We start from the raw sequence: 27,103 nt of genomic DNA, 5'->3' as shown, positions 1-27,103 counted from the left end.
GATGGCCACAATAGCCAGGGCTTGGCCAGGCTGAAGCCAGGAATCAAGAGCTTCATATGGGTCTCTCACATGGGTGTGTAGGTGTGTGCAGCTGTGTGTCTCTGTGTGTGTGCAGGGGTGTGTGTGTAGGTGTGTGTATGTGTGCAGGGGTGTGTGTGTGTGCAGGGGTGTGTGTGTGTGCAGGGGTGTGTGTGTAGGTGTGTGTATGTGTGCAGGGGTGTGCGTGTGCAGGGGAGTGTGTATCTGTGGACTGTGTGTGTGTATGCAGGGGTATGTGTAGGTGTGTGTGTGTGCAGGGGTGTATGTGCATGTGTGTTGCAGGGATGTGTGTGTAGGTGTGTGTAGGTGTGCAGGGGTGTGTGTGCAGGGGAGTGTGTATCTGTGGACTGTGTGTGTGTGCATGGGTGTGTCTGTGTCTCCTCGTGAAGAGATGCAGGCAGATACTGATGAGGACGGGGAGCACCCCAAGCTCTCATTCACTGCCTATGGTGACGTCAGCAGGTGCAGCTGCTTCAGCGAGGCATCTGACGGTACCACCAAACTTTCAAAGTGTGCATCTCCTAAACTACTTCCCAGTCACGGTGTTAAATAAGCAGCCCCGGGCCCTGTTGAGCCCCACTGAGGGCACAGACATGACAGAAACGTATGCCTTTAGGGGCCAGAAATTGTGTCTAAGGCAGCTCACGGCAGCATTTTGCCCAAGAGTGAAAAACTGGAAACAAAAGTCCATCCGAGTAGAGTAAATGAATAAAAACGGTGGCATATTCACACAGAACACTGCACAGCAATGAAACCCAAGCTGCTCCGCACGGCAGAGCGCATGAATGCCAACAGCAGGACGCTGAACGGAAAGCGGGGGCACACGAGAGCACGCCCACACCACCCGTTTACAGGAAGCTCCAGGACAGGTGGGAACAAACTCTCCTGCACAGTGACGCACACCAGGTGGTTACACCAGAGAAGACCAAGAGAGTAATTCTCCAGAAAGCCAGGAGGGTGGGCCTCTGGATGGGGGAGCAAGGGGCACACAACTGGGGAGGAGTACATGGGGCTCTTCCAGGGGAGCGGCCAGGCCCTGCATGTCAGCCAGGGTGGCTCCCTGATGTGTTACACTGCACCTCCTCCACGCTACACCCAGATAAGTATAGTACAATTCCACAATTTCCATCTATTTCAGAGGTGGAGAGAGGGAGAGCTTCCATTTGCTGGTCCAATTCCCAAACGCTCCCAACAGCCAGGGCCAAAGCCAGGAGCCAGGAACTCAACCCAGCTCTGGCATGTGGGTGGCAGAGACACAACCACACATCATTGGCTGCCTCCCAGGGTGCACATCAGCAGGAAGCCAGAAGCAGGAGTGGAGCTAGGACTCAACCCCAGGCTCGGATACGGTGTGCGGATGTCTAAATCACTGCACCAGATGCCCACTCCCTGCATTTTATCATTTAAATAAAAAGCAGGCAAAAACGTCTTCCCTTTCACCACCAGCAGGGCCAGTTTCTCAGGTTTGCTGGGGCCTGGGGATGAGCATTTTAAATACGCTGTCCCACCACCACCATCACCCCCAGGAGGCTCTAAGGTACCAGTATGGACAACATCTGAGCACATGTTGGGGTGAGGAGCCCAGAAACCCAGCCCCCGCCTCAATCCACCGCTGGTTTTGTGAGGGACCAGCAAACCAGTGCACAGTAGGTCCTCAGTCAAGGTCCGTCTCTGGAGGCCGCCTGCTTTAAAAGGCATGGCCGGGGCTTATGGAGGGGGTGCCACACACGCTGCAGAGTTCCAGTCACTGCTGAGCTCCTGGGCTGGGCTGGCGGCCTGCCGAGCCCACCCCAGAGGCCAGGCCCTCCTGGGAGGAAGCAACTGAAGGGCGGTGAGCAGGGAGGCAACCGGCATCAGCTGGCATCTGCTCGGGCATCTGCCGAGGCTCCGTCTCCCCAGAGCCCGTGGACAGCGGCAGCTTCGGGCCCAGCCTCTGTGTGAGATGTCAGGGAGACAGGGAGCAGCTGCATGGAGCCATGTCCCCTTCTCAGCCAGGACAGCTTGGGCAGGCGCGTCTCCACCCCACCCCGCCCCGTCGGAGGGAGCGGCTCCTGCCCCAGCAGCCCGCCATGTGTGGACCAGGGCCAGGGCTGGGCAGACAAGGACCTGCCCCTGCAGGCTCAGGGACAGCAGTGTTCTGATGGGGTGGGGGGAGGTCTGTGAGGGGAGCAGCTTCGGGAGGATCGGGCCACATCTGGAGGACAGGTGCACATTAACCAGTCAGGGGGCTCCAGGCAGAGAGCACAGCACGGGCAAGAGCCCTAAGGTAGCAGTAAGAGGAAGACACACGAGCACCCCCATGCAGCAGGCCTGGTGTCCGGAGCTTTCCTGCAGTAACCCAGGGCAACAGGCAGATGTGGGCACCACTATTTCCATTTTACAGCTGGAGAAACTAGGCCACAGAGAGGCTAAGCAACATGTGTAAGGTCACACAGCCCATAAGTAGCAGAGGCTGCGAGGGAAACCACTGAGCCACACTGCCTCTCACTTGGCTTGTTGTTCCCCAAGGATGGAAGTGTGCAAGTGGGGGGGAGGGCAGTGAGAGGGCAGTGGGCTCGGATGGAGACAGGAGCAGGGCCCATGTGCTGGGACTCTGAGGTTGATCCTGAGAGCAGCAGGGGACCCCCGAGGCCAGAGAGGGAGTGATGATATCAGACATGAGATTGACAGGTGCTTGTTCCCTGGCCAGCACCAAGCAACAGTGGATGGCCAGCAAATGAGCACCCCACACGCTCCAGGACCTCTTCTCCAGATGTTGTGCTCTGACCCCAAGGGCAGCCACAAGGACACCCCAAATACAAACACACCAACTCCACTGACTTTGACACAGGCAGCCCTTCCCGGGTCCTGCCCCGTCGGTTCCACTTAAATCACAGATTAATGCTTCAGAGGATGCAACACAAGCACTTGCCCCTATTCCCCCTTTCATTTTTTGCTTTACTGAGGTTGACTTCATTGAGATCCAGTCTTTGCTAATTACACTGTTGAATGGAGAGCTGGCGCATCAATCCTCCACCGACCGCACGCAGCTTCTACCCCCACACCCCACGTCCCTTCCTGGCCGTGATTTCTGTGACCGCCAACTCCTTCAGGTCAACGTTTTTGCAGCACTTGAAGCTGACAGGGAGGTTGAGTCTCCCGTCACTGTGTGGGTCAGTAACGATTTCCACTGTGCACAGCTTTGGCCGCTGTCCGTTTTATTTCATGTTCTTTCTACCAGGGATGCTTGTGATGGATTGGATATGAGACAAATGGTCCATGTTTCTTTTGCAGGAAATTCAAGAGAAATGGGAAGATGTCTGTGGGTCAGATAAAGAAGAGGCGAGTGAAGGCGAAGAAGAAGATGATCCAGAGAGGGACAGACAGAGGCAGATGCACAGGGAGAGACAGGATCTCTAGAAAGACAAATGCTCAGCAAACAACACCATGGCCCAAGTAAAACCACCCAAGCTGTTGGCTCCAGGCAACAACGCAGGCCCAGGAAGATGAGTGGACACAGGATGCTGAGATATCCAGTGCTCCTCTGCCTTGTGGCCACCATGGTCCCCAGCCCACTGCACTGGCTAAGGAAGGCGCAGACCCTGGATTCACTCGCAACAGAGCCAGGGACCCATCCTTACCGCCGGGGCCTGGGGAGTGAAGAGGTTCTGAGCCTGGGGTCTCTGCTGGCTCAGCCTTCTTGGGCAGGGCAGACCTGGACTGTGAGGTCAGGCGGGGACTGGTCTGGGCTGCCCAATCCACTGCAAGTGGCTGCGTGGCACTCCATGTGACGAAGCCTCGAGACTGAGTGGTGGGAAAGAGTGTGCTGACTGATTGGCCACGCACTGTCATGGCAGGGAGAGTGGGGAGTGTGTCTCGGGTCGTCTGTGTCTCTGGCTGATGCCATGCAAAGACCTGGGCCTGCGTTGTGGCTGCCGCCCTGGGCGGCCGCGTTCCCTCTCTGAGCCTCAGTCCTTCAGTGGGGAATGTGGATGACATTAGGAGCTGTCTCTTAGCATAGCTCTGAGGATCAAGTGACATAAAGCTAAAATAAGGATCCGTGAGTGAACAGGGTTCTTCTCTCTGATGCATCTGGGCAAGGCAGAGGAGCTCTGGGCTCACCTGTTTCACACGTGATGAGTCAGGCCAGCTGCTTTCTCTGATTCTCCACTTCCTCTCCACAAAGTGAGCCCGACAGCTTCTTGTAAAACGGTAAATGCACACTCGGCACACAGCCCAGCCACGCCACTCCCAGGTACTGGAAATCTGCTTGTGCTTCAGCGTTCAAAGCAGCAGTACTCACAGCAGCCCCAAATAAAAACCGTCCACACATCCACCAACAGGTGCATGGGTAACCCAGAGGTGCACACAAGGTTCTGAGACACACAACAGCACGGATGGATCTCAGAACATGCTGAACGGAGAGGGCCAGAGGCAAAGGAATATACAATGCCATTTATATGATGTTCTTCAAAAGATAAATCCAACGCCTTCTGACAAAAATAGGTCAGTAGTGGTTGTATCTTGGTGGGAAGATCACAAGGAAACTGCTGGAGTCTGAGACTGTTCTAATTATACTTTTAGCTGATAGTTAAATGAGTGCATATGTTTGCCAAAACTTGGCAAACCATACACTGAAAATGAATGCATTTTATCACATGACAGTGCTTCAAACAGTTTGTGGGAAAATGGAGATAAAAGACAAGTTAGAGGCAGGCATTTGGTCCAGTAGTTAAGCCACCACCTGGGACACCTGCGTCCCATAACAGAGTACCTGAGCTTGAGTCAGGTCTGCTCCCAATCCCAGCTTCGTGCCAAACATGCTGTGGGAGGCATCAGGTGGTGGATCGAGTAATTGGGTCTCTGCCACTCATATGGAAGCCTCAACTGGGTTCTAGTTCTTGGCTTCGGGTTTGCCCAGCCCTAGCTACTGTACGTATTTAGGGAGTGAACTAGTGGATGGGACTCCTCCCTGTCCGTCCCTCTGTCCGTCTCTCTGTGTCTATGTCTGTCTCTCTGCCTGTCAAAAAATTGATTTTTTAAAAGATAAGTTTATTTTGGTGCTGCAAAAAAATTGTGAGATTCTTGCACAGTTTTTCATAAAATGCATTTTTGAAGACCCCTATTGCAAAATGTTTGAACCAAAATAAAAAGTACCTTTTAATTCCATTTTCCACAGACATCTTTGCAAGATGTTCCTGAGATGCAGTCCTGCAAACCTTGGGGGGACACCCTTGTGTTTATCCACCCACTTGTTGCCATGTGATCCGCCAGGATGAAGGACACACAGGAACCTCATCGAGCTGCCAAGCACCATAAGATGGGGCAGACTGGGGTCACGTCTATGCCTGGTTCTGGAAATGACCACAACCGAGGCCCAAGTTCTCTAAAACCTTCCCTATGGGTCCAGGCGGCCCTGGGCTGGCATCTAGCCTCCTGCCTTCACCAACCTGCTCTACCCACCAGGACAAAGTGGCCTCCCTCCCTGAGTCTCAGTTTCCAGAATCTTCTGTACAGCTTGGCTCTGCCTGAACACCAAGCATATGATTGTTCCTCATTAACTCCATTTTTACAGCAGTCCCCCAAACAGGGAAATAGTGCGGGGAGGGGGGCACCCGCTGGGGGCTCATGGTGGCAGAATCAGACAGAACCCTGCACCCTTCCACACAGGCAGCCCCCTCAGTGCCAGTGTGGTGGGGGGTAGCGAGCCATCCTCACTCATTACCGCAGTTCTCCCATGTCAATGTCAAGGCTCCCTTTCATTTCCAGGCAGGTATCAATGACTAAACCATTTCTTTTTTTTTTTTTTTTAGATTTATTTATTTATTTGAAAGAGTTAGAGAGAGAGAGACAGAGACAGAGACAGAGAGGTACTCCATCTGATGGTTCACTCCCCAGTTGGCCGCAATGGCCGGAGCTATACCCATCCAAAGCCAAGAGCCAGGAGCCTCCTCTGGGTCTCCCACGCAGGTGCAGAGGCCCAAGGACTTGGGCCATCTTCTACTACTTTCCCAGACCACAGCAGAAAGCTGGATCAGAAGTGGAGCAACCGGGTCTCAAACAGGCGCCCATACAGGATGCCAGTGCTTCAGGCCAGGGCGTTAACCTGCTGCGCCACAGCTCTGGCCCCATGACTAAACCATTTCACACCAGGGCATTTGCAGAGCTGCAGACCCCAACCCAGGATTTCCGGCTCGATGCAGGGACCATCTCCCCACCACACTGCACCTTAGCAGCCAGAGCAGACACTGAGTCAACACTTGTTTCTGCATGGTCTCAGACACCAAACCACACCCAGGGCGCTCTTCCTCTCTCCACTGAGCCCCTGTGGCTATGCCTGCCCCTCCCTGCCTCAGGGGACCCTACAGTGCTGGCCAAGCACCTCTGCCTCCCCATGACAGCTCCTCTTAGGTGGTGACTTGGCCAGGCTGCCGTGCCCAGCTGTTCGGTCAAACGTGCGTCTGGATGTGGCCGTGACGGCTACCTCTGCCCTACAGATTCCTAAATGACAGTCCCAGGACTGTGTGACCCAATTTCTTAAAATCAACCTCAAAAGATAAATCGGTGATGGACTGAAAGGCAGGCGACAGATAGATTGATCCCCCATTGGTTCCGTTTCTCTGGAGAGCCCTGGCTGATCTGCTCTGTCTCTGCTCTCCTGATTCAAATGACCTGAGGTCCCCGACTACGGGCATCAGTTTGCTCTGTCCACGCAGCTTCCAGGCCCCCTCCTCTGGGAGCAACACCGTGCATTTGCTCCACGGTGAGCCCCTCCCCACTCTGTCCATGTGGTTCAGGTGGTAGACCTTGCTTCCAAGACAAGCACAGGCAGGAGCAGCCAATCAGAGCAGCGCGTTTAGGCTGCAGAGACCGGTCGGGGAGCAGGCAGGTGACCCCACACAGTCCAAGGGGAGAAGGCCCCAGGTCATTTGCTAGTGCCATCTGTGCATTCTTTTCCCACCAGAAGGTAGAACAATTTGAGTGTGGAGAACCTGCAGGAAGCAAACCCAGCAGCCCAGAGAGAGAGAAGACAGGGATGGAGTGCCCACCTCCTGGCATTGTCCTTTGAGCTCCTGGATGCAAGTTTGCCCAAAGGCAATGTAAGCATGACAGGTTTCTTCCTTACCTGGGTCAGCTTGGCGGGGCTTCTGTCCCTCATAGCTGATCGCAGCCTGCCCAGCCCTCCTCCTCGGCCAGGATAAGGAAAAGCAGGTGGCTGTGGCCCAGCTGACAGGATCTGGACCAGCCTCTGTTTCCGACAAGGTGTGTGTGAGCTTGGGAGCAGCGCCGAGCGGCAGGAAAGGGTGGAGGGAGGGACCCAGCGGCAAGGCTGCAGGGAGGCAGGGTGGGGGAGCTCCTCATCTCTCCCACCGCTGGGCCTGAGCAGTGAGATGGCACAGCTCCGCCCCCACGTGGACACCTGCCACTCAGCCCTGGCGGGAATCCCACTGTGGTTTGCGGTTCCATTTCCCTGAGAGACGCTGTTTCTCGGCTTAGCAGCCACTTGGCTCTGCTTTGTCAAGCACCTGCTCGGGTCTCTGGCCCAATTTTCTACTGGTTTTATCGTTTTCTTACTGATTTTGGGAGCTCTTTATATATGCAGGATATAAACCCTTTGCTAGATATGTGTACTAAATATGACTGCAAGGCAGGCATGGGGTGAGAGCAGAGGACTGGGTCAGAGGATTTAGCCATGTTCAGATGGATCTAAAATAGGCTGTTTTGGAAACCTCTGACCCTCACTCCTGGATGATGGAAGGGTCTGAACACAGGCCAGAGAGAGTGAGAGAGCACAACAGCACGGGGAAAGAAGAAGGAAGGGCCAAGAAGTATTTTGTGCATGTCAGGAACCATGCCAGAGGCATCAGCGCCTTCACCTCACTGTACCACAGCCCCTTGGCCTCCTTCAGACGTGCCAAGCACATCGTCACCCCAGGGCCTTTGCATTGGCTGTTCCTGGTCCTTGTGCAGTTCTTTGTACTGGCTCCCTATCATTCCGGAGGCCATCCCTGAATACCTTGGCTGAGTGAGTGTCCCCACCTCTCTATCCCCCCACTATGCTTCATTTATTTTCATTTTGCGGCCTGTCATTTAAGTGTGCATCTCTTTGTTGACATGGTGCCTGGCTAGCTGGCCAACTCGAATTGAAGACCCACGAGGGTAAAGGCCCAGTCTGTCTTATTCACCACCATATGCCCAGGGCCTCAGGTAGTGCTGGCACTGAGCAGCTGCTGAGTTTGCTGAGTGCATGCATGAACAAGTCTGACAACAACCCCTACTAGGTAGATTCCAACACTGTGCCCATTTCACAGAGGGAGAAACTGAGACTCAAAGAAGACGGGTAATGTGTCCAAGGCTTAGCAAGAGTACAATTGGGTCTTTCTGGCTCCAGAGGCTGCCCTTGATCCCCAGCCCCTCTCTAGATTTCTTTCCGTTCTAGGGGTGGCAGTTACTCTGCGACTGATTTCCTGGCTCTGGAAGGAGTTGGACCAGAGGAGCAGGGGAGAAGGGATACAGAGGGCTACATGGAAGCCAGAATCCCGGCCAAGGGGCCAGAGCATCCACAGAAGCAGATCCTTTGCAAACCCCGTCGCATCCTAGGGGTGGAACCACAGTGAGAGATGTCCCCAGCGTCCTCTAGTGCAACCCCCACCAGTTCCGGTCTTGCCGGGCTCCAAGGGGAGCAAAAGGTGGCAGGAGGCAGGGAGGGGGAGCCCGGCGCCTCCTAACTGGGAAACCAGAGTGTGGCAGGATATGTGGGAGAAATTAGGTTAAGGCAGGAATAATCAGCTCGTTAACCCCCTCGCCAGCCCCACTGCACACACAGGCCTGCTTCTGAGCTGCACTGCTCCCTGTGACGGCCCGGATCCGGGTGCAGCGGCACAAGTGGGATATTTTATTTATGCGTCGTGCATATTTATTAGGAAGAGGGAAATAAATTAGCCGCCTGCCATCTGCAAGCGCCAGCCTCCACCAAGCTCCCTTCTCCCTCCTCTGCCTCAGTGCCTGTGAGCCGAGGAGGGCCCCTTCCCAGCGGAATCCCCTCCACGGTTTGAGCTGCCCTGGAATTAGAATTTTTCTGAGAGGGAAGGAGTGCTGAAGCCTCGTTGACACCACTGGCCAACACCTGATCCTCCCGGGCATGCTCCAGGGACCTGTGGTCATCCTCGATTTGCAGGGGAAGCCCCTGAGGCTGAGTGGTCAGGTCACCGGCCCAGGGTCCCATAGCGAGTGAGAGCAGGAGCTCCGTTCCAGCCCTGGGAGGCCCAAAGATGGCTGTGACAAGCTAGGGACAAAAGTGGCACCAGGGGCTGACTGCATTCCTAGCTTGGGGACTCACTGCTGGGGAGTCCAGGACGGTTCCCTTAGCTCACCTGACCCTTATCGTTGGGAGGGAAGATAAAACACAGCAGGACAGACCCCACCGGGGGCCAGGCACAGAATCCATTCGCCCCCAACCACAGCCCAAGTGCCCTCTAAGCCCCCAAGGGGACTCCTGACACCCTGAAGCCGCCTCAGCCCCACCGAGAAGGGGCCGCAGAGCCCCCGGCACCGGCCAGGTTTGCTTCTGACTTCTCAGAGCCCAGCTTCCTCCTCTGTACAATGGGATGCAGGCTCCAAGACCAAGGAGCGTGCAGCAGTGGGAACGCTTGTCAAATGCACGTCGGCGAGAGGCAAACAGGGGAGGGGTGGGGTGGGGGGAACAGCCCTAGGGAGCATAGAGAGGGGTGCTTCAGCACCGGGAGCCACTGGCAGCCCTGGACCACCCACCTCCCAGGCTGCAAGACACAGCCCAGGGCGTGCAGCCCAGCACCAGCAGAGCTCTGCTGGGTGTGAATCTTTTATGAAGTGCCGTAAACCTCCCCAGAATCACTCCTCTCCCCAGCCCCCAGGTCCTACAGAGCCTTCTCTTCAAATTAAGTGCAGAATCCAATGCAATTGCTTTTGACTTTCCCCCAGAGACCACCTACCACCTCCCTCGGGGAAGCTTCCAGGGCCAGGACCAAGGCAGGGTGCTCAAACACACCCTAACGTGACAGAGATTTCCATATAAAATACTACTTTTTAAAGATATCTGATTTCATGACTTTGGAGCCAATACTCTCTCAGTGCTCAGACTCAGCCCATTGTACACATGGGGACAACTGAGAGCAACCACAGGCCCAGGGACCCCCACAGGGGAAGGTGAGGGGAGAGGGACTGCAGGTGTGCAGAGCCAGCTACTCCAGGACACCTGTCAGAGAACCAGTGTGAAGTGCAGCAAAAAGGACACAGGTTACGGCCAGCACTGTGTCCCTGCAAGGTGTGTGCCTGGTTCATGTTTTAATAACTGTGCTTCCAACCCAGCTGGGAGGCAGCAGGTGATGGCCCAAGCACTTGGGCCCCTACCACCCACGTGGGAAACCAGGATAGAGCTTCTGGCTTTAGCCTGGCCCAGCCCTGGCTGTTGCAGGCATTTAGGGAGTGAACCAGGGGATGAAAGATCTTTCCTTGTCTATCTCTATCACTCTGCTTTTCAAATAAACGAAGCTCCTTCTTTTTTAAAGAGAACAACACCAGTTAGACTTGAAGGAGGCCAGACAGCAGCCCCGGCAAGCACCGTTCAGCAAGCAAATCCCATGCCCTCGCTTCCTCCACGAGCAGTAACAACAGTAACAGCAGCCAGCTCAGCCAGCACCTACCACGTGCCAAGCGTCCACCATCACCCGGCGCATCTCATCCTCCCCACCTCCCTGAGCTTAACAGACTACCGTGAGTACTCCCATCTTACAGATGAGCAAGTGGACGGCCACTCAGCAGGAAGGAAGATGGCATCAAATTGGCAGCAGGTGCAAAGCCCTGAGAGTGAGAAACCAGGTCACAGGTCAGCCCCGGCTTCAAAGCCTGCAAAGGTTCCCCGTGATTCTCACAAGAAACCTGAACTCCTTCCCTGGGCCTCACCCCAGTTCTGTTTTTGCTCCCTGAAGGTGCAGCAGCCACACTGGCCTCCATCCCCTAAACTCACCTTGGGCACGCTTGCCCCAGCGTCTCTGCACCTGCAGTATAAGCTGCTGCCAGGTTTTCCCTTGGCTGGACACAGCACCAACGTCACCTCCTCCAGAAGGGCCTCCCTGACCACGCATCATCCTGTCTCTCATCTCCCCTTTTCCCTGCTTGCTAGCAGCACTCTGTCCCACTGTTTAAGGTCCATCTCCCCGCTCCAAAGGGTAGAGCCTGGGCCTTGTTCCCTGTTGCATCTACAGCATTGAGTGCACCGAGCAGCACATACAATGACAGAATGAAGGAAAGAAAAAAGGAAGGAATCCAGCTGCAGGTCTTAGCACCAGGGCTAAGGGGCAGGCAGGGGAGAGGCAGCAGAGAGGTGACCCTGAGGACAGGTACTGGGGTCCTGGAAGGGGGACAGAGATATTTCCAAAGGGAGCAAAGAGGGCCGGCGCTGTGGCGTAGCGGGTAAAGCCGCTGCCTGTAGTGCTGGCGTCCCATATGGGCACTGGTTCAAGTTCCGGCTACTCCTATTCCCAATCAGCTCTCTGCTATGGCCTGGTAAAGCAGTAGAAGATGACCCAAGTCCTTGGGCCCCTGCACCCACGTGGGAGGCTGGGAAGCAGCTCCTGGCTCCTGGCTTCGGAACAGCCCAGCTCTGGCCATTGCAGTCATTTGGGGAGCGAAACAGCAGATGGAAGACCTCTCTCTCTCTCTCTCTCTCTCTCTCTCTCTCTTTCTCTCTGCCTCTGCCTCTGCCTCTCTGTAACTCTGCCTTTCAAACAAATAAATAAATCTTTGGAAAACAAAACAAAGGGAGCAAAGAGGCATCACAGGATGTGGAGGGGGAGAAATGGCCTAGGACAGGGAGCAGCAGAGCTCCAGGGGATTATGTGGCCATTAAGAATGACAACCATGACAAATGACACCATGGCACAATAGGTTAATCTTCCGCCTGCAGCGCCGGCATCCCATGTGGGTGCCGGTTCAAGACGCAGCTGCTCCACTTCTAATCCAGCTCTCTGCTGTGGCCTGGGAAAGCAGAAGATGGCCCAAGTGTTTGGACCCCTGAACCCACGTGGGAGACCAAGAAGAAGCACCTGGCTCCTGCCTTCAGATCAGCGCAGCTCTGGGTATTGCAGCTGTTTGGGGAGTGAACCTACATAAGGAGGACCTTTCTCTCTGTCTCTCCCTCTCACTGTCTGTAACTCTACCTCTCAAATAAATAAACAAAATCTTAAAAAAAAAAAAAAGAGTGACAAGTGAAAGAAATAACATCCACACGTGAAAGGCCTGTGCAGAATTGCATTACAGGCTGATGACAACCACAGGAGAGCTGAGGCTTACCACGGCCTTATTCCTAAAAGCAAAATGCTGGAAGCAACCTTGATGTCCAACCAGGAGGGAGCAGGCACAAAAATCATGCCCAGTGCAACCACTCAACAGGGCACTTTGCAACGTTAACAATTCGGGGAAGTGCTGACCCTGGAAAGTCAGACCCAGGAAACAGCAGAATCCAAGAGGGTGCGTGTGGCAGGTGGGCAGCCAGAGCAGTCGGTGGCAGAACGACCCAGGAAACACACCTGGGCAGAGGTTCGTGGAAGACGACTTTGCTTTCTTCTTGGTCTTCCTCCTAACTGCGATCGTGTGCTGAATCTGAGAGGCTCCTCTGAGATTTTTTTTTTTTTTTTAATTTTTGACAGGCAGAGTGGACAGTGAGAGAGAGAGACAGAGAGAAAGGTCTTCCTTTTTGCCGTTGGTTCACCCTCCAATGGCCGCCGCGGTAGTGCGCTGCGGCTGGCGCACCGCGCTGATCCGATGGCAGGAGCCAGGTGCTTCTCCTGGTCTCCCATGGGGTGCAGGGCCCAAGCACTTGGGCCATCCTCCACTGCACTCCCTGGCCACAGCAGAGAGCTGGCCTGGAAGAGGGGCAACCGGGACAGGATCGGTGCCCCGACCGGGACTAGAACCCGGTGTGCCGGCGCCGCAAGGTGGAGGATTAGCCTAGTGAGCCGCGGCGCTGGCCTCCTCTGAGATTTTTAAGGGCAGCAGGAGGCCAGAGCTGCCAGTGCGTACTGGCGCTGCGTGGGAGAGGGGGACCTGGTGGCATCTTTGGTTATTGATGTGGCTGTGCTTAATTACTGCAAGTAGTTTCAAGGTACAACATCTTACATGTTTGTTTGCTTTTAAAAAAAAAGATTTATTTTATTTCTTTGAAAGACAGACTTAGAGGCAGAAGCAGAGAGAGAAAGAGACAGAGAGAGACAGAGAGATTTTTCCCCCCAAATGGCCACCAATGGCCGGAGCTGGGGCAATCTGAAGCCAGAAGCCAGGAGCTTCTTCTGTGTCTCCCATGTGGGTGCAGGGGCCCAAGGACTTGGATCATCTTTCACTGCTTTCCCAGGCCATAGCAGAGAGCTGGATCGGAAGTAGAGCAGCCGGGACTTGAACTGGTACCCATAAGGGATGCTGGCACTGCAGTTGGTAGCTTTACCTGCTATACAACAGTACCAGCCCTATGTTTGCTTGCTTTTTAAACCAGAAACATAGAAAAAGGAAGAGTTAGGGCCGGAGCTGTGTCATAGTAGGCTAAGCCTCCGCCTGCTGCTGGCATCCCATATGGGCACTGGTTCAAGTTCCAGCTACTCCTCTTCCCACTCAGCTCTCTGCTATGGCCTAGGAAAGCAGTAGAAGATGGCCCAGGTGCTTGTGCCCCTGCACCCACGTGGGAGACCCAGAAGAAGCTCCTGGCTCCTGGCTTCAGATCAGCCCAGCTCTGGCAGCCGTTCAGGGAGTGAGCGAGCGGATAGAAGATTCTCTCTCTCTTTCTCTCTCTCTCTCTCTCTCTCTCTCTCTCTCTGCTTCTCTGTAACTCTGCCTTTCAAATAAATAAATAAATCTTAAAAAAAAAAAAAAAAACAAAACCTTGAAACTGCCTAACAGGAGAACTGCATCCAGTCAGCTCAGGCACTAAGCTGGGCAAATCTCTTCACTTTCTGGGCCTCATGTCCTCATCTGTAAAACGGGGTAGTCATCACTGCCTTCTATCGTTTCATAGGATTTGGGCCTCATAGAAAAGTGTGCACCTGCACCTAGCACCTGGTAGGTGTTCAGGAAATCCTGACTGCCCCTGCTGTCCAAGATCCAGCCCAAGGACCTCCTAACAATCATCCTCCCAACAAGCAGACAGGCAATGCTTCCCAAATCATTTTGCTCTTGCACGCACGCATCTATAAAAAGTTTATCCACGCACATACCATTCACGAATTGTCCATGTATTACTGTATTGACACAGCATACGCAAAAATAGGGGGGAAAGTGATAGAAGAAATGTCCACAGACGCTCTCAATGCCTTTCCATCTTGCTCCTCAGGAGACCTCCTGGGTATGGCACGCACAGCCCTGGGAAGAACTCAGGCAGAGCCTGTGAGATCCCAGTGGGCAGAGCTCCCACAAGGTCTGCTCACTGCTATGGTCCTGGTAAACCTGGCATTCAATCAAGAGCTCTTTAGAAGTCTCAGGTTCAGGCTGGCTCCCATTTAGAAGAAACAAAACCACAGCAGAAAGCAAAACATCAAACCAGGGGGCGATTCCCACAGGCTGAGGACTCTCCTGGTCTCTGGGCACCATGGTTCCCAAGAGAGCCAGACCCAATGGTCTCTGAGGAAGGGTCTTCAGGCATCAGCCCCCTGAGCCCCTTCCCACCCACTGGGAGAGTTGGTCTTGCCCAGGAGGCCAGCAGGCTACTGAGTTATCCCCCCTCCTGGGGCCCAGCACCACTGACATTGAGCAGGCCCTGCCCTGCCAGGCCCCAGGATCCCCACTGCCACAGTGCTAGCTGCCATAAGCCCTGATATAAATCTTGAGGCCCAATCCCATCGGCACAGAAGACGGGCAGTAAATTGGAGGCTCCAGGGACCTTGGCAAGAAGGCTTCCTGGGAGAATCCATTTTCCACCCAGAATAAATTTCCTCCGCAGACTGGCAATGGGAAGCACTTGTTCATTCAGTGTTTGCGGACCTCCCCTCCACGGGATTCCCCAACCGGGCCCCCAGCTCCCAGCTTGCCCCCAGCTCCCAGGCCCATGAGAAATCCCAGACAGGAAACCCTGGGTGTCATCCCAGGCCTCGTTCTGTTCTCTGGCCCATTCTGCTACCTACACCCCTCGCCCCTGGGCTTGTGTTCTTTCTACTTCTGAGCCTACAGAATGAAGATGAACAAAAGCTACTTACCAGCTGGGGACCAAGTAACCGTCTCACATCTTTATCCTTTTTGCCGAATTAAATCTTAAGAGGAACTACAAAGGGGCCAGTGCTATGGCACAGTATCCCAGATGTATACCAGTTCAAGTCCTGTCTGCTCCACTTCCAATTCAGCTCCTGGCTAGTGAGCCTGGGAAAATAGCAGAGGACAGCCCAAGTGCTTGGCTCCTTGCCACCTACATGGGAGACCTGGATGGATGTCCAGGCTCCTGCTTCCAGCCTTGCCCAGGCTCAGCTGTTGGGGCCATGGGAGTGAACCAGAGAATGGAAGATCCCCCCCACCCTGATCTCTCTCTCTCTTCCTCTCTCTCCCTCTGTAATTCCTCTTTCCAAATAAATAAAATAAATCTTAAAAAAAAAAAGAGGGGGTACAAATGAAAACAGCCATTCTGGAGAGTCACACGGCATTGAGCACATGCTACTGCTGATGCCGGGGACATGTGTATTGGTGATCTCTTCATGTGGCAAGTGTTTCAGTTACTCTTCTCTTAAGCAACACAGCTCACAGCAAAAGAGTAAACTGCATGATGCAAGTAGTATGCCACCATTTATATAGCAATGGGAAAGATACGTGTTCACAGGAGCTTACAGAATCATGGAAGGAATTTCTAGAATGTTATGGTGGTTATGGACCCTAGGAGCGCTGGGGCCTGTGCAGATGGAAGACACGAGTTGGAGAAAGACTCCTCACAGACGTGCTTTGTGGTTGTTTTAATCTGAATCGGGGGGCCCTGAGTTCTCAGGCCAGCCCCCTGAGGATACACAGTGACTATTTTTCTCACAGCAACCCAAGTCCTTGTCCATGTTGCTCTGTGCACCTGTGCTAGAGATGTCTCTAGAGTGGGTACTCGGGAAAGCAGTGACTGGGCGAAACCCCCTCCACCCGCTTCCTGCCCACCCCGCAGTCCCTGGGCACCAACAGCACCTGCCACCAATTCCCTCTTCAGGCTGACAATGCTCTGTCCCTTCTGTGAGCCTTCTCCTTGTGCTAACCCAACAGCCGGTGAGCTGAGGAGGTTGCCAGACTCCTAACAGCTTCTCGCCAGATCCACCCCTTCCTCCCCACTGCTTATCTCTTCTAATTGATCTGCAGGAGAGCTGGGTTCTTTATCTGTGAATCTGTGAAGCATGCTCTTGTCTCTGAGCCTTGCCAACAGGTTTGTTGTTTGTTTGTTTGTTTTTGGTTGGTTTGTTCAGTTTTGTTGTTTTTTTTTTTAGCATATTAAATTTCTACCACAAAGTTAAAAGTTTAAAGGTTTCCAATATTCCCTTCAGGCATCTGATAAGGCTGATGACCCAGGCCCACAGGGCTGTGACAAGGAGCAGAAAGTGTGTGAAGAAGGCAGTGGGATGTGCTGAAACAAATGCCCCCAGCATGGCTGGGCTGGGCATTCTAGGGGTCTGCATGGCCTCTACCTACCTCCCACCCCTTCTGTAGTCAGAGGGAGCTTTCCAAAGATGTCACTCTCTTGCTTGAAAACCTTTCTGAGGATGAAGTTCAAATTCCTTTATCCTCAAACACAGAGGCCTCTGAGGGCTGAGCAGGTGAGTAGGTGGCTAAAAGGGCAGGGGGTGGGGGCAGTGTGGCTATGTGGCCCACCAGGGACAGCACCAGTGCAAGCCCAGAGTCGTCATATCTCTGAAGAAAGATCCAAATCTATAATTTTTTTTTTTTTACAATCTGAATTCCCCCTCCATGTGAGCTTGTTGGTAATTAACTTTCTAGGCCACTGTGAGGATCAAAGCCATCCCGTACCTGTGAGCCACCTCTGAGGCCACCTCTGCCCTCAACAGTCTGGCTCCGCCTCAGCTTGGCAGACTCGCGTCCCACATGCACAGCCCTGCAGCCAGCAGGCCACAGCCGCCCCATGCCAGCACGGTCACGTCACATTCATCCCCCCTTGGCACCTTTGCACACACGCCAACCCCTCTGCCTTAAATGCCTTTCCCAGCTCTTTCCTTCCTAGCCAACTCTCACTTAATCTTGAAAACTCAGGGGGCTAGCACTGTGGCACAGTGGGTAAAGCTGCCGCCTGCAGTGCCAGCATCCCATATGGGCACCGGTTCTAGTCCTGCCTGTTCCTCTTCAGATCCAGCTCTCTACCATGGCCTGGGAAAGCAGAAGAAGATGGTCCAAGTCCTTGGGTCTCTGCATCCACATGGGAGACCCAGAGGAGGCTCCTGGCTCCTGGCTTTGGATCAGCACAGCTCCAGCCATTGCGGCCAACTGGGGAGTGAACCATCGATGGAAGACCCCCCCTCCCCACCCCATAACTCTGACTTTCAAATAAATAAAAGTCCTTGGACCCCTGCACTTGCATGGGAGACCCGGAGGAAGCCCCTGGCTCCTGACTTCAGATCAGCACAGCTGCAGCTGTTGTGGCCAACTGGGGAGTGAATCAGCGGATGGAGGACCTCTCTCTCTCTCTCTCTCTCTCTCTCTGCCTCTCCTCTCTCTGCATAAATCTTTCAAATGAATAAATTAAAAAAAAAAACTCAGATTAGAGGTCAACTCCAACTCCCCAGCCTCGGAAAGACTCCCTGCTCCCTCTCCTAGTGCCTGATCCCATCCCTAGTGACCCCTCTATGATGTTGAGCCCCTTACCCCCTCAAAGAAGCCGCCCAGAGCCACACAGCCTCGGCTCTGCCCTTCCCAGCAGTGCATTCATGGGCAAGTGACTTAACCTCTCTGTGTCTCAAGTTCCCAGCTGTGAGACGGAGATAATGAGATCTGCAAGAGGCTAGGTTTCCGGGAAGATAAAATGAAATGGTGTAAGAGAAGAACCTGGCACACAATGGGGGTGGAAGAACAAATGAGATAAAGAATAAGCATTTCCCGCTCATGCTCTGGACTCACTAAGCTTCCTGGAAGGGAGCCTGGGGAACAGCCTTCCTTTCCAGCCTACTTTTTTTTTTTTAAAGATTTATTTATTTATTTATTTATTTGAAAGTCAGAGTTACACGCAGAGAGGCAGAGAGAGAGAGAGAGAGAGAGTCTTCCATCTGCTGGTTCACTCCCCAATTGGCTGCAATGGCCGGAGCTGAACTGATCCGAAGCCAGGAGCCAGGAGCTTCTTCTGGGTCTCCCCCGTGGGTGCAGAGGCCCAAGGACTCGGGCCATCTTCTACCTCTTTCCCAGGCCACAGCAGAGAGCTGGATGGGAAGTGAAGGAGCCGGGACTCAAACCTGTGCCCACATGGCACTGCAGGTGGCGGCTCTACCTGCTACACCACAGCACTGGCCCCTCCAGTCTGCTTTTTAAGCAAGCTGTGGGCCTCCACCTCCCAGTGCTATGTGGCCTGAGGAAGTTCGAGGACTGGAGCCATTCAAGGCTAAAGACCTCACAAGGAAGTAAACTGAGGCAGACAAGATATCTGGAGACATCCAAGGGAGATCCAATACCTGGTGTTCAGGAGGCACAGACAAAGCAAAGGACAGAGGCAGAGGCCCACCGGGCGTCAGTGTCCACACCTGCGTGCTCTGTAAGATCAGGGACCTCATCTGTCCACTTCACCACTGTGCCTGCCCCATGTCAGGCCCACAGGTGTGCGGATCAAATGGATAACTTAAACAACACAACTGCAATGCCCAGTAAAGCATGACCTGCCAGCCAGAGGCTCTTGGCAGCTCCCCAGGGCTGTGTCTCTCCCCCTCCACTCAGGCATGCCCTGGAGGCTCCCAGGCTGGGACCTGGGAAGTTTCAGAGAAACAGGGACACGGAGGACCATGCAGACGAAGGGCCCTGAGAGGCCGACGATCCATGGGGCAGTCTGGGGCTCAGGGGCTCCATAGCTCCCATCCTGGGAGGCTCCCTGGCAGTCAAAAGAGCTCCAAGACCTGTGTTCTGCCACTGGCTGCTCTCTCCAGCTGGCAAAAGACAGCAAAGGAAAGGAGGCAGGAGGTCATCGAACACTGCCTATGGCCTCACTCCATCGAAGGAAGGAGCTCAATGAGGGTGGGTCTTGCCCAGGTCACCCCGCGGGCTGTAAGCCCAGGGCTAGCTGTCCACACAGGATGGCCTCCTTCCACTGGCACGAGTGTCAGGTGCCAGACTTGGAGCTCTGGCAACAGGCGATGCCTTCCCCAGCTCATAGTGGGATGCGGCTGCCACCTCCAGGTTGCCATCTGCGGTCTGGGTCCCCACTGGGTCCCCAGTGGTCCTGGCTCCTGACAAGCATCATCCTCCTAGACAGAAGACATGGAGCCACAGTGCTGCTACCATCTAACATGGACAGAGTCCACATAGCCACAATGCTGCTTCCATCTGACTAGCATACTCCTCTAACACTGAGGACATGGAGCCATCTGCCTGGAATCCCTCTCCTGAACCAAGGCCATACAGCCACAGTGCTGTTGCCATCTGACTAGCATACTCTTCCAATACTGACAACGTGGAGTCATACTGTTGCCACCATCTGACTAGCATCCTTCTCCAGGACCAAGGCAATACAGCCACAGTGGTGCTGACATTTGACTAACATGCTCCTCCCAGCTGAAGACATGAAACCACAATGTTGTCAAAAAAAACTGGACCAGCCGGCGCTGCGGCTCAATAGGCTAATCCTCTGCCTTGCGGCGCTGGCACCCTGAGTTCTAGTCCCGGTCGGGGCACCGATCCTGTCCCGGTTGCCCCTCTTCCAGGCCAGCTCTCTGCTATGGCCCGGGAGTGCAGTGGAGGATGGCCCAAGTCCTTGGGCCCTGCACCCCATGAGAGACCAGGAGAAGCACCTGGCTCCTGCCATCGGATCAGCGCGGTGCGCCAGCCGCAGCGCGCTGGCTGCGGCGGCCATTGGAAGGTGAACCAACGGCAAAAAGGAAGACCTTTCTCTCTATCTCTCTCTCACTGTCCACTCTGCCTGTCAAAAAAAAAAAAAAACTGGACCAAAAAAGCCCTTTGGTGGCATCAAGAAGGGAAGAAAAGTTTACTGTCGCTGTGGGAGGCCCTGAATACCAGAGGTTCCAGGGCTGAATCTAGCTCCAAGGCTATGCTGTTTGACCTCGGGTTTTTTTTGTTTGTCTGAATTGGTGGTTAATATTATAAAGTTGAGTGACAATATGGTAAACTCTGGGTTTACAGCATCTCTAGAAAAATCAGAAAACCTGGTAGGCTGAGCCAGGATTCCTATAAGAGCAACACTGTTTGGTTCAACCCCATCCTCCAGCCCCATTGCACTCCGTCAGCCCATACATGAGCAACTATTGTGTACAACACAATGTGCTACTTACAGCAGGGGAATAAAAGAGAGACATCTATAGTCCTCATGGTGCTCACACACAGGTCACACAGCCAGGCAATGCAAAGGGCTGGGGAGTAGAGGGAAGTTGCAGGGCTAATGCACTGCTATTTTACATGGGATGGTCATGGAATCCCTCTCTGGGGAGGAGACTGCTACATGGACCTAAAGGAAGTGAGTGAGTGAACAGGTGGACAGTCAGTCCCACAGAGGGTACAGTGAGTGGAAAGGCCTTCGGGCCCTTTCACTCATCTTTGGGGCCTCTTGCCCTGTGCATGTGGGCTTCTCAGTGTGGTGCACTAATGAAAGTAATGGAGCATGATGTAAACCATGTAAACTGATGGAAACCAGCCCCTGATGTGTGTTTCCAATAAAACACCCGTGCCCACTAGTAATGGAGACATGGAAAGAGAGGAGCTGGACTTTCCAACAGCGGGAAGAGGAGAATCTTCATAAGGATGACAAAGGAGAGGCAGAAAAGGTTCATCCCCGGCACATTAAAACCAGAACCCTGGACAGAGACGCCAAGTGTGAGAAGGGAAACCCTCCTTTCCTTCCTTGCCAAATGCATCATCTGCCAATCCCTGCAGAGTGGAAGGCAGAAGCAGGGGAAGAAAGACCCCAACCACTAAATATCCTGTAGCCCTAAGCTGAGTTTTGCTTTTTTTTTTTTAAGATTTTATTTATTTGAAAGACAGAGTTACAGAGAGAGGTAGACAGAGAGAGAGAGGTCTTCCATCTGCTGGTTTACTCCCCAGGTGGCCACAATAGCTGGAGCTGAGCCAATCCGAAGTCAGGAGCCAGGAGCTTCTTCCAGGTCTCCTGCATGGGTGCAGGGGCCCAAGGACTTGGGCCATCTTCTACTGCTCCCCCAGGCCATAGCAGAGAAGTGGAGCAGCCAGGACTGCCAGCACTGCAGGCGGCAGCTTTACCCGCTACACCACAGCCCTGGCCCCGGGTTTTGCTTTTTGGTTGAAAAATTTTTGTTTAGAAAGTCAACCGCAGAGGAATCACTTAGATGGGCTGTGTGTTTCCTCGCCACTTATCTAAGAAAAATTAGAGTGTAGATTCCTTGCCCTTTTATCCACAAAGCAGGAGGCAAAGAGATACTATTATTCTAAAGAAGGAGAAGGGAGGGAAGCTGCAGCTCTACAATCTTACACCGCTCTTCCCGGCTGGGGTGGGGGTGGAAGGTGATTCTGTACACTGACATCACGGTCTGCGTCATGGGAAGCAACTTCCGCCATTCACAGCTTCATTTGCATTTTTGGAGGCATAAGGAGACATTTAAAATCAGCTTGGGTGTTGACATCACAGTTATTAAAACCAAACAAAAGATGCCTTCCCAAATCTGGCTAATTCTTCTTAAATTTATCCAGGCCCCCACTACCTGATTTAAGGCAATGAGCAGATGTTACACAGCAGGAACCACATTAGCTCCAGATGCCGCTTTGTTTGAGATGTGTCCGTGCACTCACTGGCAAACATGCATGCACACACACACACACAGACACACACACACAGAGGACCCGGGGCAGCTAACATTCATGTCTTCCCTTCCGGCATCTGGCACGCATGCATGGACCATTTGTAACCTCTGCCTGTGGTTCTGACAGAGAGATGAGCAGCAGGACTGAGTAGCCAATCAAATCCCACCCTATCGTCTTCCTGTTGTCTCCTAGGTAACCGGCACAGGGACATATCAGCCAGCGAGGTACCATGGGGAGACACACACACACACACACACAGAGACGGTGCTCTCTAACTGGATGCACCCATCAGCACCCTGGACAGCGCCCACAAGCTGCACTGGATGCCTTTGGTTCCCACCTACCTCCTTTGGCAACCTCATCTCCCGGCTTTCACTCCTGCCATTCCTCTGCCTGCCATGCCTCTCCCTGCCGCCATCCACATCACTCAAACCTTATTCATCTCTGAAGGCAGCCCGAGCCCTTGGTCAAGGCCCCACCACGGGAGAAAACCCAGAGTCCTCCCCTCAGCAGTCAGGGCCCTACTGTGCTCTGGTCTTTCATGTCTCCCCCAACCTTATCACTCATCACACTCCCTCTCCCTCACTCCTTTCTTTCCTCCAACAGGTCAAGCTGGTCTCCCCACATGATGCCCTGCGGACCGAGACGTTTCTTTGTACCTGCTGTTCCCTCGCCTGCGCTGTGCTTCCCTCTGCGATTGGCATGGCTGGGCCTTCCCTTTCTTCAGCCCCTGCTCAAAAGCCACCTTCTCAGAGAGGCTGTCCCTGACCCTCCCAGACCACCCTGTCCAGGACTCTCTACTCCATCTCCCTGTTCTCCCTGTGGTCTTCCTACCATTGATAACTCTGAAACTATCCCATTCACATTTATTTCTTTACTTGTTCTTTCTCTCTCTCTCTCTCGAGAATGTGCACTTGGTTTTAGCAGGGTCTTTGTCTTGTCCATGAGCAAATCCTGAGTACCCGTTAAGAGGATCCAATAAATATTTTTGGAGTGAATAAAAAAATCAGTTTTTTGGTGCGGGTGCTGTGGTGTAGTAGGTAAAGACCTCACCTGCAGTGCTGGCATCCCATATGGTTCCAGTCCCTGCTGCTCTACCTCTGATCCAGCTCCTTGTTAATGTGCTTGAGAAAGCAGCAGCAGATGACCCAAGTGCTTGGGCCCCTGCACCCATGTGAGAGGTCCAGACAAAGCTCCCGGTTCCTGACTTCAAATAGGCCAAGTTCTGGCCATTGCAGCCATTTGGAGACTGAACCAGTGGACAGAAACTTCATATTCTCTCTCTCTCTCTCTCTCACTCTCTCTCTCTCTCTCTCCTTCCTCTCTTCCCCCATAACTGCCCTTCAAACAAATAAACAAATATTTGTCTGCCCTTCAAACAAATAAACAAATATTTGTTTAAAAAGCTGCTTCTTCCTCTCTGTTTCTCCACCTCCCTATTAGGAGGATTAGATGTGATGACTTCTAATAACCCTTCTGGCCAACGTTTGAGAGTCTATGAGAGAGCAGAAAGGAGAGTTAATCAGGCCACACCATGGGAAGAACCTGCAGTGGACATCTGACCTTCTCCACTGGGTCGCAGCACCTCTTCCTCTGAGCAGCCTCCCTGACAAGAATCTGCTGCTGCCTGCAACTCCACCTTCCCTAGGCACTGGGGACCTTAAACTTCTGTCATCTGAAGTACTGGAGGCAACTTGAGGACTTGAGGCTAAGGACTGGCTTTTTATTTTTCTGATTGTGCAGAGAAACCAGCCAGAGCCTGGGTGGAGGGAGGGTAGCCTCTGGAAGCATCGGCTGCAGTGAACGGAAGAAAACGCATCACCGCCTACAGGCCCTTCATCATTAGGGTGACGTTGACTGGAACACAAGTCTTCTCTCCACTCAAAAGCATCACGAAAGAAGAAGTCACAAAGTCCCCAATCCCAGTGACTGCATGTGTCTCTCTAGGAGAGATGCTTGAAATTCTAAAACCAAAAATGATGTTGACACATGAGCTGTGACAGTCTGCATTGGGCGTGGCACACTCTTGGCCAACTCCACTGGGCAAGGACAGGCCATGGATTCAAGTAGTCACAGGGCTGGATTCCCCCCACCCTACCAGTAGAGAGCCTCAAGCTGGCCACTCAGAAGCCAGAAATCCACTCTTGAGTCCTGAATGCTCCACCCACTGGAGCCAACCTGGATATAGCAATCAAGAAAGGAAGACCAGGGTTAGTACTTCCTGAGTACCTACTATGTGCTAGGACATGTCAGTGCTGACTGTGCACGACCACCCTGCAGGACTGCCCTTCTCACTTTGCTGGTCTAAACAAGAAAACTCAGAAAGCTCAGAAAAAAATTAACAAGCATTCCCAAGATCACACAGTTAGGGAGGCCCCTCAGAGGGGCCTTGGAGAGACACAGGTCTGGTGTCCTAAGCCCACTCTTCTCCAAGGCTTGAAAGTACACAACACAGCCTTCAAAACCCCCCTCACTGGCTGGAGCTCTTCTCCAAGAGATGCCAGGTCCGTGTCTCTACATCTCCATCATGCTCAGGATGGCTGACCTCCTACCACAAGCCCCTTGTCCAGCTGGACCCACAGCTCAGAGCCTCTCATTTGCGACCCAGCCCACGGGAACCAATCTTCCTGTGGCCTGGAGAAAGCCGGAGATTTTGTCTTTCTAAAGTAGTAATTTCCTGCTGGTGCAGGCGGATGTACCCGCCACCCTCTGATTTAGTGCTGAGCTGAGGGACTGATCCCAAGCAAGATTTTCCAAGGAAAATTCAAGTGCTGGGCACCTCCTGGCATTGAGGAAGGGAGCAGCGGCCTCCCCCCAGGAGATATGGCTAGCAGTGGGCTAGGCGGTTATAGGCATCCCAAGGTTCCCAAGCTTCAAACACATCACACAGGTGCCCTGTGCACATGCCACCCACAAGCTTCACCCATGCCCTGGCCCCATTCACACGCATTGGGCAAGAGAGCAACACCCTCTGGAGCCATTACAGCCGCCACTTCCAACACACTCTGGGCTGTGTGCTGCACTAAGACCAACACGCTACAGCCCCAGCAGGACAGGTGCTGGGCCCTCCCTTCACCAAGACAGCAAATGAGCCTCGCAGCGGGAAAGGACTTGTCCAAGAGCTGCTCTGCTTTCTGAAGGGCCACACCCAGACTGGAGGCTGGTGGTGGACACTGCTCCCCGGGTGCTCCATGGAGGAGGGGCACTTCTCCAACACCACCACCTCCCCCTCCAGGGGTTGGCAGCCTTATCCTCTTGCCCCCCCCCCCCCTCAACCTCAAGGAAAAGACCCAGCACCCTGTGTGCCCTAAAGCTGCTGTGTCCACCAGGTCAGGGGAGCGGTGAGGGTTTGCCCCAGGATTAGGCATGGCTCTGGGCCTGCCAGGGCCCTAGCTGCAGAACCCCACAGCCTGCAAGGACAGGACCAGCTCTCCCAGGGCCATCCCACCATGCTCCGCTCAGGAGCTTGGAGCAGTCTGGAAGCAGGCAATGCCAGCGGCCTGGAAGATACCAAGAGCTCTCTGGTCAGGTAGCTCCAGGTTCACAGGCAGCTCTACCACCTACCGGCCCCGTGACCTTGGAAAGGGGCTTCACCTCTGGGGACGCCTCTGCGTCCTCACCTGTGAAGTGGAAAGAACAATAGCGTCCTCCCAGGGTTTGCTGGAGGAGGCTGAAGCAGAGGCCGGTGGGGGCCGGGTCCTCAGCCATTACTGCCCCACAAGTGAGCACAGGGTGGTCAGCGGCCGTTCCGGTCTCACCCCGCCCACGGCTCGCCGCGCAGGCAATTCCTAATTAGCACCAAATCCGAACTTTGCTCAGCAGCTTCAAGACCCGGGCGCGGGGCCTCCTTCCTGCCCCCTCCCCTGCAAGCGGTCGCGACCGCAGGTACCGGACTGGAGCAGCCGAGGGGGCGGCGCCGCAGCGCTGCGGCAGGGGCAGGCCCGGGCAGGGGGCGGTGCGGCAGAGCCGCCCCCACCCCCGCGCACACACCGGCCTCTCGGTAACTTTGAGCCACCGCGGACTCCGGGGTCTGCCCAGGGGTGCCACCCGGCGTGCGCAGCAAAGTTGGGTGCGAGGGACCGCAGCGTGGGACCCCCACGGTGAGCGGCGGCACGGCCCCATGCCGGCCGGCAGAAAAGGAGGGAGGAGGCACGTGGCCGCAGCACTCGCCCGGGCTCGCTCCGGCAGCCGTACTCGCAGGGCCGGCCCGGGAGTGCGACCTCGGGACTTCGGACCCCTTCGCTCCAGCCCTTGGAGGTCGCCCTGCTCAGGTCCCACCTCCGCGCGTCCTGTGGAGCGCCCTGCAGGCTTCGCGGGACCAGGCTCCGCTCCGCGCCCTGTGTCCTGCGCTGACCCTCAAGCTCCCCCGCGGTGGACGCTCGCCCTCCCGCGCCTCAGGTGCAGCCGCCCGCCTGCGCCTCCAGCGGGGACACTCCCCGGGCGCCCCGCGGCGTGTGCGCCCCCGGCCCGCTCAGCCCGGCGTCCGCCCTCCGCGCCCCACGCCGCGCGGGGGCTCCCCGGCCGGGCAGCGGCCGCGTCCTACCTTCGTCCGGCAGCCGCTGCAGGCAGAGCGCGAGGTTCCTCCGCCAGCCCCGCATCCCCGCGGCCGCCCTGCGGCCCGGCCCGGCCTCGCCAGCCCGGCCCCGGCCCCGCCCCCGCCGGGCCGGGCGGCGCAGCGCAGCGCTGGGGAGGGCCGCGGGCCCAGGGCGCCGCGGGCATGGGCCGCCGCCAGGCGCTCGGCTCCGGCTTCTGAGCCGCGGGTGAGCAGCGCCGCTCCCCGACAGCGCGCGCTTTCCCCGGCGCGGGGGGCGGGGCGGCGGGCGGGGGCGGGCACCGAGAGCCGGCCTGCGGGGGGTGGGACCCCCGAGGAGCCTGGGCCGCCCTACCCGCCACTAACATCCAAGGGGTCTCCAACTCAGCCAAATAACTCAAATCTCCAGGAATTAGCGAACGAATGAATGAGTGATTAGGGGAATGAATAAATGGGTGTATGGCTGAGTGAGTTAACGAATCTGCGGGTGAATCAATGAACAGATGAGTTAATTCATGAATTAATGAGTGGGTAGAGGCGTGAAGGAATGTGTAAATAAGTAAATGAGTGAATTAGTGAATTGAC

The 27,103-nt window shown here is 54.7% G+C and overlaps 1 protein-coding gene across 1 annotated transcript in view; it reads right to left on the bottom strand.

The window, feature by feature from the left end:
- The window catches only part of GRIP2 (glutamate receptor interacting protein 2), an 85,660-nt gene extending 59,075 nt beyond the window's left edge, over positions 1–26,585 (bottom strand). The window contains exon 1 of the mRNA XM_062200088.1: positions 26,531–26,585. Coding sequence (XP_062056072.1) covers positions 26,531–26,585 — 55 coding nt within the window. The remainder of the gene's footprint in view (positions 1–26,530) is intronic.
- Between the last annotated feature and the right edge of the window lie 518 nt (positions 26,586–27,103).

Source organism: Lepus europaeus, chromosome 9 (genome assembly GCF_033115175.1).
Source record: "Lepus europaeus isolate LE1 chromosome 9, mLepTim1.pri, whole genome shotgun sequence".
Lineage (NCBI taxonomy): Eukaryota > Metazoa > Chordata > Mammalia > Lagomorpha > Leporidae > Lepus > Lepus europaeus.
The sequence above is the reverse complement of the archived record's forward strand: the minus strand, read 5'-3'. Positions and strand labels throughout refer to the sequence as shown.